The 12,136-nt window shown below is 38.2% G+C and overlaps 1 protein-coding gene across 6 annotated transcripts in view; it reads right to left on the bottom strand.

The window, feature by feature from the left end:
* The window catches only part of ALMS1 (ALMS1 centrosome and basal body associated protein), a 214,362-nt gene that overhangs the window by 63,510 nt on the left and 138,716 nt on the right, over positions 1-12,136 (bottom strand). For all 6 annotated transcript variants that reach the window (XM_044261390.1, XM_044261388.1, XM_044261389.1 and 3 more), the window contains one exon: positions 10,220-10,345. In XM_044261390.1, coding sequence (XP_044117325.1) covers positions 10,220-10,345 — 126 coding nt within the window. The remainder of the gene's footprint in view (positions 1-10,219; positions 10,346-12,136) is intronic.

Here is a 12,136-nt window from a genome sequence, read left to right as displayed (position 1 = left end):
ATAATTGTTTGGGGCAAAATTCAGCAGAGCATGGAATCCCAAGCTATAGAGCACAAATTTTATTGTACATGAAATGTAACATCATTAAAAAATTTTTAATAAAGGGAAAATATAATCAGCCATGTTTTAGGAAGATTAATCTGAGAATAATATAAGATACATAACACTGAAAGAAAAGTAATGTGATAAAGAAATACAAGATTGGAAAGTAATTTTACCTTTTTTTGAAACACATTTCAATATTCCTACATCCACTGGTAAGAAAAGTTTATCCATGCCATAAAAAAGAGGTGAAGAACATTTCTGAGCACCTAAACTATGTATGGCAATAAAAGTTCAGTATCAGTCTCATTAGTACAGTGCCAGTGTACGTGAGTCATGAAGGACTTTTTTAGACAGATTACAAGGATCCTACTAAGCCTGCTCGGTCATATGTACAGATTAAACTGGGCTTTTCGTCAGCTGCTGTGGCATCACTTTCTCTTACTTGCTCCCTATCTCTCTGGCAAACCCTTAGTATCTCTCCTCCTACCAAATCTCTCAGTGCAGGAGCTCCTCCAGGGGTCAGAACTCTTTTGACTTCCTGAGTGGACTCATCAATTACCAATGGATTGAACACTATCTATCTATATGCTGATGACCAACAAATACGTATCTCTGACTGAGATCTTTCTTTTGAGCTTCAGATTCTAGCATTCAAGACACAGCTAGTCCTTACAGCATCTTTTGAAGAAATTAGAAAAAGGTGTCCCTTTCTTAATTAAACAAATTAAGATATTATATATTATAGTACAACATAACAACTGTACACGGGGATCATTCTCCTCACAAATACTTCCAGATACCAGAGAACACACTCCACCAGCAACCAGCACATGCATACTCTTCACCATCACCCCCCTTTGTTCTCCAAGAGAACAAAGAACAAAGAGAGGGGAGTACGTCAGGTTCACAGTCAGATGGGGAACAGTAAGTCCCTGAGAATAGTGGTGGATAGCAAGAGAAGCAAGTCTGTGGAACTGAGGGGCAACTGAAAGCCTGTCTAGCCAAATGGATGTGCGAATGCCAAGAAGTGTATGTGTACTTATTTTGCCTCATCCAAGCACAACTGTGGGACTTCTAAGTATAGATTTTTGTTTGGGGCAAGAAGAACTCTAGCTGGAGATCTGGAACCTTCATACTCACCTATGTATTTTCATAAAAAACAGCATATATCTCTATGATGTTAGTAATACAACCTTTTATGTGGCACCCTTGCATATAACCTTAAATGTGTAAATCAACTCTGTTTATGGTCAATAGCCTTCTGACTAACTGGTGTCCTCGTCTCCACACTTCTAGAGTCCTCCTCACCTTGGCTCCCTTCCTTCCCACCTATGAAGTGGTTCTCCATCTCACAGCCAGATAAATTTTGCAAATGTAAATGAAACCATAGTTGCCTACTAGAATAAAATACAAATGTTTTAGTATGGTTTACAAGACATTAAATGATCTTGGGCCTACCCATCTAACCGTATCTAGCCACCATTCTGCTCCAACCATACTGCACATTTGTCAAATACATCAAGCTCTTTCCCGTTTCAGGAGCTTTGCCCACTCTGTCACTCTCTACTCTTTGCCTACCTAACCTACCTTTATCTTACTGACCTCATCTCAAAAGTTTTTTTCCTTGGAAAGGCCTTCAGGAGCTCCTAAAACTAAACTGGGTACTCTTATTATTCTCATCCAATTCTACTTTATTTTATTAACACTTACCATTTGTAATTATGTACTTATTTGGGGTCTATTTGTTTACTATCTGTAACAACATTCCACATACTCCATGAACTTGGGACCATGTTTATTTTGCCTCTGTAAATGTAGCACCTAGTGTAGCATCTGCCAGGAACACAGTAGGAGTTTTAATACTTTTGGGCTGAAGAAGCAATGAACATGAACTGAAAGCTTTTGTCACCGTAAGAAAAACAAAACAACCAAACTTTGGTTTTATATGCTTTGGAATGAATATACACAGGGAATGCAATGTATGTAGTTTCCTATCTGGTTTTTCCCCCACACTCAATTCAAGATAAATTTTACATGGAATCTAGAGTTTAAAGTCAGCATATAAAATAAAAAACCACACAGCACTGAAATTACCCCACGAAGGTTCCTTAAGAAGGTACCATGTTGAAACTGACATCCTATTGGCTCAACAACTCCACCAGAGAGTACTTTCTCCTTTTGGCTCACAGCGAATCACTGCGCCTGTTTCTGAGCACCTAATGAAGAACCTGGCTTATGTTTAGAAGCCATGTTATAATAAAAAGACACTTTAGTTCTAGAATCATTCTCAGGGAATCAAGATAAGCTGTTTAAACTATTATAAAAGGAAAATGAGGACAGTCAAGTTTGAGAAAAGAGGTTTCCCATCACCCATTTCAAATCCATCGCAGTATGTTCACAGAGTATACAGACTGCACACAACTCTTGTACCTTTCTAAAGATTTTATTTTTAAGTAATCTCTACACCCAACCTGGGGCTTGAACCCACAACCCAGAAATCAAGAGTTGCATGCTCCACTGACCATGCCACTAAAGGCACCCCAACTCTTGCCCTTTCAGCATATGTCTGTGCTGAAAGACAAGCGCTTTCTCTTTTTTGTTAAATATATGTATTTGAACATGCTTAAGTTAAACACATGTATGACAAAATGCCAATGTATGCTAAATTTGTCATAGCTAAAAAGATTTCATTATAATCTATTCATTTGAGTTTACGCTAACTTAAAGTTTGTTTCCTGCTTTTTTTTTGGGGGGGGAGATTTTATTTATTTATTTATTTAAAGATTTTATTTATTTATTTGACACACAGAGAGAGATCACCAGTAGGCAGAGACGCAGGCAGAGAAAGAGGGGGAAGCAGGCTCCCTTCTGAGCAGAGAGCCTGATGCAGGACTTGATCCCAGGACCCCAAGATCATGATCTGAGCTGAAGACAGAGGCTTAATCCACTGAGCCACCCAGGCACCCTTTATTTATTTGTCAGAAAGAGCAAGCAAGCTAGTACACAAGCAGGGGGAGTGGCTAGTGGAGAGAGAAGCAGGCGCCCCACTGGCCCGATGTGGGACTCAATCCCAGGACCCTGGGATCATAACCTGAGCTAAAGGCAGACAGTCAACCACCTGACCCACCCAGGCGTCCCTTCTGTTCTTGTTCTGTTATTTTGCAAATTTTGTACACTCAACAGTAATCTGGAAGATAGATATCGAGTTTAAAAATTCTGTTAGAGGGGCATCTGCGTGGCTCAGTTGGTTGGGCAACTGCCTTCGGCTTGGTCATGATCCCAGAGTCCCAGAACAGAGTCCTGGGTCCCCGTCTTCTGTCGGGCTCCCTGCTCAGCGGGGAGTCTGGTCTCCCTCTGACTCTCCCTTCTCTTGTGCTCTTTCTCATTGTCTTTCAAACAAATAAAATCTTTAAAAAATTTCAATTAGAGTTTTTCCAATAGTATTTTTTTAAGCATTTTTTTATTGGGGTAAAATATACATAAATTTTGCCATTGTAACCATTTTTAAGTGTACAGTTCAGTGGTTTTAAGTACATTCACACTGATGTGCAACCATCATATCATGTATCTCCAGAATTCACACATTTTCACAAACCAACTGTAACTATTAAATGGTAATTCCCTTTTCCTCCTCCCCTCAACCCTTGATAACCACTGTCCTACTTTGTCTCTATGAATTTGACTACTCTAGGTACCTCATATAAGTGAAATCTTAGAATATTTGTCCCTTTGTGATTAGCTTATTCACTTAGCACAGTATCTTCAGTGTTCATCAACAATGTAGCATGTGCCAAATTTCACCCTTTTTAAGGCTGAATAATATCCCACTGCATATATGTATCACATTTTATGTATTTATTCATCAGCTGATAGACATTTGAGTTGTATCCACATTTTGGCTATTGTGAATAATGTTGCTATGAACATGAGCACGCAAACATTTATTCAAATCCCTGTGTTCAATTCTTTTGGGTATATGTTAGCTCATATAGTAATTCCATATTAAACATTTTTAATTTTTTTTTTTTGAGAGAGAGAGAGAGCATGTGCACAGTGGGCAGAGAGGAGAGAGAGAACCTTAAGCAGGCTCCATGACCAGCAGGGAGCCTGTTGCGGGGCGCGATCTCATGACCCCAAGATCATGACCTGGGTCAAAATCAAGAGTCCGACACTTAACCTACTGAGCTACCCAGGTACTTCTCTATGTTTGACTTTTTCAGGTACCACAATACTCTCTGTAGTGGCTACATCCTTTTAAATTCCCACCAGCAATACACATGGGTTGCAATTTCTCCCCCCCACCAAACCTTATTTTCTGTTTGATATCAGCCCTCCTACTGGATATGGAGTGGTATCTCACTGTGGTTTCGACTTGCCTTTCCTTTATGTCTAATAATGTACAGCATCTTTTTAATGGCTTTTTTGGCCATTTGTGTATCTTTACTGGAAAAACATTTATTCGGATCCTGTGCCCATTTTAAAATAAGACTGTTGGCTGTTGTTGAGTTGTAAGAGTTCTTCATATATAATGAATATTAATCCCCTATCAGATACATGATTGCATTTTGCTCTAATTCTGTGAATTACCTTTTTACCCTGTTGATAGATTTTTGATACACAAAAGTTTTAACTTCTCATAAATTCCAATTTCTTTCTTTTGTTGCCTGTGCTTCTGATAATGTATTAGTTTTATAAGAACTTCTTATTTTTTAAAAGATTTATTTATTTGACAGAGAACACAAGTAGGCAGAGAGGCAACCGGGGGGTGGGGGGAAGCAGGATCCCCACTGAACAGAGAGCCCCATGCGGGGCTCGATCCCAGGACCCTGGGATCATGACCTGAGCCCAAGGCAGAGGCTCTAACCAACCCACTAAGCCACCCAGGTGCCCCATAAGAACTTCTTTAATCTATCTGATCACCAAATCATGAATAAAATAAGACTTCTTTGGTCTTTTCTATCAAACACAAAGGATATAATTAAACTGTTTTTTGTTCTCATGTTTTTCAATCCAAAATTAACTTTTGACATTTTTTGTTCGTCTAGTAACTAAAATTTCTATTTAGGTGAGTGTTATGTGAACCTGGCTTCAAAGTTCACCACTGCTTCATTACTCTTTCTGGAGCTCTTCATTTAGAGCCACCTCTTCAGGTGGATGAGTCTTCAAATTAATTTTTTTTTTAAAAGATTTTATTTATTTATTTGACAGAGAGAGATTACAAGTAGGCAGAGAGGCAGGCAGAGAGAGAGAGGAGGAAGCAGGCTCCCCGCTGAGCAGAGAGCCCGATGCGGGACTTGATCCCAGGACCCTGAGATCATGACCTGAGCCGAAGGCAGCGGCTTAACCCACTGAGCCACCCAGGCGCCCTTCAAATTAATTTTTTAAGAAAGTATGAAGGCTTCCTACAAAGAGACTCATTTTAGACCTAAAAACACCAGCTAAATTAAAGTGAGGGGGTGGAGAAACCCTTAATAGGCAAATGGATGTAAAAAAAAAAGTTGGAGCAACAATACTTATATTGGACAAACTAGACTTTTTTGTTCTTATACTGTTTTTATCCTGCTTTGGTATCAGGGTAGTACTGGACTCATGGGTTAGGGTTAGGGTTAGGTTATACTAGGTTACACTATAGTGTAGTATTACTTTCAAGTGTACAATATAGTGATTCAACACTTCCATACTTCACCCAGTGCTCATCCCAAGTGCACTCTTTAATCTCCATCACCTATTTAATCCATTGCCCTACCCACCTCCCCTCTGGTAACCATCAATTTGTTCTCCTTAGTTAAGAGTCTTTTTCTTGGGACACCTGGGTGGCTCAGTTGGTTAAGCAGCTGCATTCGGCTCAGGTCATGATCCCAGCGTCCTGGGATCGAGTCCCACATCAGGGAGTCCCTCAGCAGGGAGCCTGCTTCTCCCTCTGCCTCTGCCTGCCATTCTGTCTGCCTGTGCTTGCTCTCTCCCCCTCTCTCTCTCTGATAAATAAATAAAATCTTTAAAAAAAAAAACTATTAAGGGCGCCTGAGTGGCTCAGTGGGTTAAGCCGCTGCCTTCGGCTCAGGTCATGATCTCAGGGTCCTGGGATTGAGTCCCGCATCGGGCTCTCTGCTCAGCAGGGAGCCTGCTTCCTCCTCTCTCTCTCTGCCTGCCTCTCTGCCTGCTTGTGATCTCTCTCTGTCAAATAAATAAATAAAATCTTTAAAAAAAAAAAACTATTAAGAAAAAGAGTCTTTTTCTTGGTTTGCCCTTTTATCCCTTTGCTTATTTGTTTTGTTTCTTAAATTTCACATATGAGTGAGATCATATGGTATTTGTCTTTCTCTAACTTATTTTGCTTAGCATAATACTCTCTAGCTCCAATCATGTTATTGCAAATGGCAAGATTTTATTCTTTTTTATGGCTAAGTAATGTTCCATTGTATGTATGTGTGTGTGTGTGTGTGTGTGTTTATCACCTTTTTTTCTTTTTTTAAGATTTATTTATTTTGAGAGAGAGAGAACACGAGCAGGAAAAGGGGCAGAGGGAGAAGCAGACTCCCTGTTGAGCAGGGAGCCCAACATGGGGCTTCATCTAGGACCATGAGATCATGACATGAGCCAAAGGCAGACACTTAACTAACTGAGCCACCCAAGCACCCCTATACCACCTCTTCTTTACTTATTCAACAATCAATGGACACTTGGGCTGTTTCCCTAATTTGGCTATTACAGATAATGCTGCTATAAATAGCAGGGTGCATATATCCATTTAAGTTAGTATTTCTGTATTCCTCAGGCAAATACCCACTAGTGTAATTGCTGGGTCATAGGATAGTTCTATTTTTCACTTTTTGATGAACCCCATACAGCCTTCCAGAGTGGCTGCACCAGCTGGCATTCCCATCAAAAGTGCACAAGGGTTCCTCTTTCTCTTACATCCTCATGAATACCTGTTGTTTCCTGCTGTTGATTTTAGCTATTCTGACAGGTGTGAGGTGATCTCTCATGGTAGTTTTGATTTGCATTTCTCTGATGATCAGTGATGTTAAGCATCTTTTGATGTGTCTGTTGGCCAACTGCATATCCTCTTTGGAAAAATGTCTGTGTCTTTAACCCATTTTTAATTGGATTACCATTTTGGGCGGTTGAGTTTTATAAGTTCTTTACATACTTTGGATACTAATTCTTTATCAGATATGTCATCTACAAATATCTTTTTCCATTCCATAGTTTGCCTTTTAGTTTTGGTGATTGTTTCCTTCCCTGGGCAGAAGCTTTGTATTTTGACATAGTCCCAATAGTTTATTTTTTATTTTGTTTCCCTTGCCTCACGAGACATATCTAGAAAGAAGATGGTATAGCTAATGTCAAAAAAATTACTTTACAGCCTATATTCCGTTCTAGGATTTTTATGGTTTCATTTTTCACATTCAGGTCTTTAATCTATTTTGAATTCATTTTTGTATATGGTTTAAGAAAGTGTTCCAGTTTCATTCTTTCACATGTTACTGTCCAGTTTTACCAATATCATTTACTGAAGAGACTGTCTTTCTCCCATTGGATATTCTTTCCTGCTTTGTCGAAGTTTAACTGACAATGTAATTGAGGCTTCATTTCTGGGTTTTCTATTCTGTTCCATTGATCTATGTGGTTATTTACGTGCCAGTACCATACTGTTTTGACTACTCTAGCTTTGTAATATAACTTGAAGTCTGGAATTGTGATGTCTCCAGCTTTTTCTTTTTCAAGGTTGCTTTTTGGCATATCTAAAGTCTTTTGGTTCCACACAGATTTTAGAATTGCTTGTGTTAGCTCTGTGAAAAATGCTACTGGCATTTTGTTAGGGATTGCACTAAATGTGTAATTTGCTTTGGGTAGTATAGACATTTTAACAGTATTTGTTCTTCCAATCCATGAGCATGGAATGTCTTTCCATTTCTTGGCATCATCTTCAATTTCAGAGTATAAGTCTTTCAACTCTTTGGTTTGGTTGATTGCTAGGTATCTTACTGTTTTTGGTGCAACTGTAAATGAGACTGATTCCTTATTTTCTCTTTCTTTTGCTTCATTACTGCTGTATAGAAATGCAACAGATTTCTGTATGTTGATTTTGTATTCTGTGACTCTACTGAATTTATCAGTTCTAGCAGTTTTTTGGATTTCTGTATATAGTATCATGTCATCTGCATACACTGAAAGTTTGACTTCTTCCTTGCTCATCTGGATGCTTTTTATTTCTTTTAGTCATCTGATTGCTGTGGCTAGGACTTCCAGTACTACACTGAATTAAAGTGGAGAGAGTGGACATCCCTGTCATGTTCCTGCCCCAGAAGAAAAGCTCAGTTTTTCCCCACTTAGGATGGTATCAGCTGTGGGTTTTTCACACATGGTCTTTAGTACATTGAGGTATGCTCCCTCTAAACCTACTCTGTTGAGGGTTTTTATTGTGAATGGATGTTGTACTTTATCAAATGCTTTCTCTGCATCTATTGAAAATGATCATATGGTTATTATCTTTTATTAATGTGATATATTGCATTCATGTAAATATTGAACCATCCTTGCAACCCAGGAATAAAACCCCATTAAGTGTATTTTTAAAATTATAGCCTTGGGGCACCTGTGTGGCTCAGTAGTTAAACCTCTACCTTCAGCTCAGGTCATGATCCCAGGGTCCTGGGATGAAGCCCCGCACTGGGTTCCCTGCTGAGCAGGAAGCCTGTTTCTCCCTCTCCAGCTTCCCCTCCCTGTGTTCTCTCTCTGCCAAATAAATAAATAAAATCTTTAAAATCATAGCCTTGCATGCCATGAACTTTCTTCTAGTTCCTGGTTATAGGCTTAATAATTAATCTTATCATTTGGTAATATGAGCATTTTGATGGTTCTTTTTTTCAGTAGCTTCACAGTGGGGAATTAGAAGCAGTTGTACCAGGCACTTTAACTTAGTTACAACTAGGTACTTACTTGGTCCTCTTAAAGTTAACAACAAAAAAAGTCTTCCTAAGACTAGGGAAAATTTCTCATTTGTGTGCTATTTCTACACATATCAATATCTATTGATAAATCATGAAAAAAAAATTGTATCTAAACTGAAACAAGTCATCTCCTGTGGACCACCCTAAACGTTATGGCATCAATCAAAACCCCACATCACACCAACTCAGTATTCTTATCTTAAAATCCCCACAGGAACTATTTACTGAATTCCTGCATGGAGTGATATTCATTTTCTAAATCTGCAGTTACCCTGTGGTGATCTCACAGGGGGTGCTATGGGATATTTTAAGATTCCACGGAAACAACAGGGATAACTGGTACCTACTATACAGTGCACAAGCTACCGGCCCAAAGGAGTTCAAAGTTTCAGTATTAGATAGTACCATAGTCCTTTCAATGCTGTTGTATCTCTGCAAAGCTGGATTTTTTTTTTCCAATTTATTTATTTTCAGAAAAACAGTATTCATTATTTTTTCACCACACCCAGTGCTCCATGCAAGCCGTGCCCTCTATAATACCCACCACCTGGTACCCCAACCTCCCACCCCCCCGCCACTTCAAACCCCTCAGACTGTTTTTCAGAGTCCATAGTCTCTCATGGTTCACAGTTTCTGTAGTAAAAGCAGCAAATAACTATGGTTGTGTAAAATTTCATCTCAAGGTTTGAGAAGCTATACAGTGTTCTAACAGCTGCACATACTGCATTGGTAAGTAACTAGTTATTTAAGAACAAAGTAAAGTATTTTCTTTCAAAACCCAAAACTAAAAGGAAATACCTAATATTTTTGTTTAAATTGTTAGATCAAAACAGTAAGTATTTATGTCTTAATAACTTACAGCGGTTTTAAAAAAACACTTCTTATGTTCATATGTATTCTACATAATGATAAGAAAAAAAAATCACCAAAAGGGCATTGTGAACAGAAAAAACTTGGAAACCTTCATCTGAAATAAAGTCCACTAACCTAAACAAACAATTATCCATACAATTTTCATTAAATACTTATTAAATGTTTATATATACATAACACATTCACCAAATAACATTTCTTTGAACTAGAGACTGAGGCATGAAAAGCTCCATATTTCACGCTAAAGGATTATGTCACTGAGCTTTCATATGTCATTCTAGAATTAACCAGCCAATCCACAAGTAAAATTTAAAAAAATAAAATTCTGAATAACTTATGCATAATACCTGAGTGTGAGCTCTCAATGGTGGTATCTGATCTGGAATCCAGAGATGGAGGAATTTGTTTCAATTGTGGAACATAGTACATCCTCGTACTACCAGGAGGCTTATATGGCAACAGTGAAGGCTGGGCTAAAGAGAGAAAGATCAGAAAAATTAATAAGAAAAGATTTATTAATTCACTGAATAATACTGAGTGCCTGTCATGTGCCAAGCAGTGTACAAGATTCTTGGGAAAGATCAGGGTGCCTAGCTGGCTCAGTCGGAAGAGCATGTAACTCTTGATCTCAGGTTTGTGAGTCTGAGCTCCACATGGAGTATAGAGATTATTTAAATAAATAAACTTTAAAAACAGTCTGAGGGGTTTGAAGTGGCGGGGGGTGGGAGGTTGGGGTACCAGGTGGTGGGTATTATAGAGGGCACGGCTTGCATGGAGCACTGGGTGTGGTGAAAAAATAATGAATAATGTTTTTCTGAAAACAAATAAATTGGAAAAAAAATCATCAAAAAAAAAAAAAGAGTCTTAGGATATATCAGTGAACTAAAACAGAAAAATATCTCTGCCTTCAAGAAGAGCTAGCATTCTAGAGGAAGGAGGTATATGTAACAAAGTAATAATTTGATTATCATAGAGGAGATTTATATATATATATATGGTTTTGTCTCAGTGAAGTCAAGGGAAACAAAAAAGTGTATAGAGGAGGGGAAATTTTAAACAGAAAAAATAGGCTATTGCCTCCACTTCTATTTGGTCATTACTGTAGTCATTGTAGGAATATTGATTTATTAATTTTCTTTCTCTACCAGTGTATATAATGTTTGATAATGACGGTTATATTCACCAGTTAGGTGAAAGGCTACAAAAAAAATAAGTAATAACAAGTGGGTAGAATTACAATGGACCGAGAGCAAGAATGGCTGTCATGCAGAGCTGGAGAATTCTGAGACAGAGAAATGGCTTTTCAAAATTCCTGACAACTTTGTTTGGATGCAATAGTTTTAAGGTTACTTTGGCCTGGCTGCTTATGGGGAAAGAAGTGACTACACAGCAAATAATGGTTATTCTTAAGAAAGAAAAAAAAAAGATTAGAGAAGGATAAAGAAGAAAATTCAACTATAAAATTTATTTCTTCAAAAACTTGGAAAATAGAAACAAATATATACATATATTATTCTGAATTTGGTAATTTATGTATTGAGCACAGTCATGTGTTTAACATACTATTCTTTGTAAGTTAAAATGTTTTCATACAAAAAAAATCCCACAAGGGACGCCTGGATGGCTCAGTCAATTAAGCCACTGCCTTCAGCTCAGATCATGATCCCAGGATCCCGGAATCGAGTCCCGCATTGGGCTCCTTCCTCGGCAGGGAGCCTGGTTCTCTCTCGGCTTCTACCTGCCACTCTGCCTGCTTGTGTGCTCTCTCTCTTTCTCTGACAAATAAATAAATAAAATCTAAAAAAAAAAAAAAAAACCCCACAAAATTTTACTTTTAAATACACAGTATTAAAAACACTATTTTATCAGTAGGCCAAATGACATTCATCCTTTATAGGAATCCTTTCTCCTAGATCCTGTATGCCAAGATGAAAACATAAATTATGGCTTCTACATAAATTGATGCATTTGATGTGAGTAGGGGTTTAAAACATACTTTCATTTCCCCTCTTATGCTTCTGGCATCACCATAAGAACAATATAACCCAGGGCAGACATTGTTCCACTAGCTGGGGTTTCAGAACAAGGCTTAGCATACAGACCTAAGCCATTTCTGTAGCCTGAAGCCAAACTCTGACTCACAAAACCCATGAGTGGAAAAAGCAAATGTTTATTATTACAAAGCCCAGATTTGGGAGGTTGTTTCACAGTATCATTGTGGCATTACATAACTGACATACAAGGATGTTCTTTGTGATATTTAT

The sequence above is a fragment of the Neovison vison genome, chromosome 8, assembly GCF_020171115.1.
Source record: "Neovison vison isolate M4711 chromosome 8, ASM_NN_V1, whole genome shotgun sequence".
Taxonomy (NCBI): Eukaryota; Metazoa; Chordata; class Mammalia; order Carnivora; family Mustelidae; genus Neogale; species Neogale vison.
Note: the sequence above shows the minus strand (reverse complement) of the source record. Positions and strands in the feature narration are given on the sequence as shown.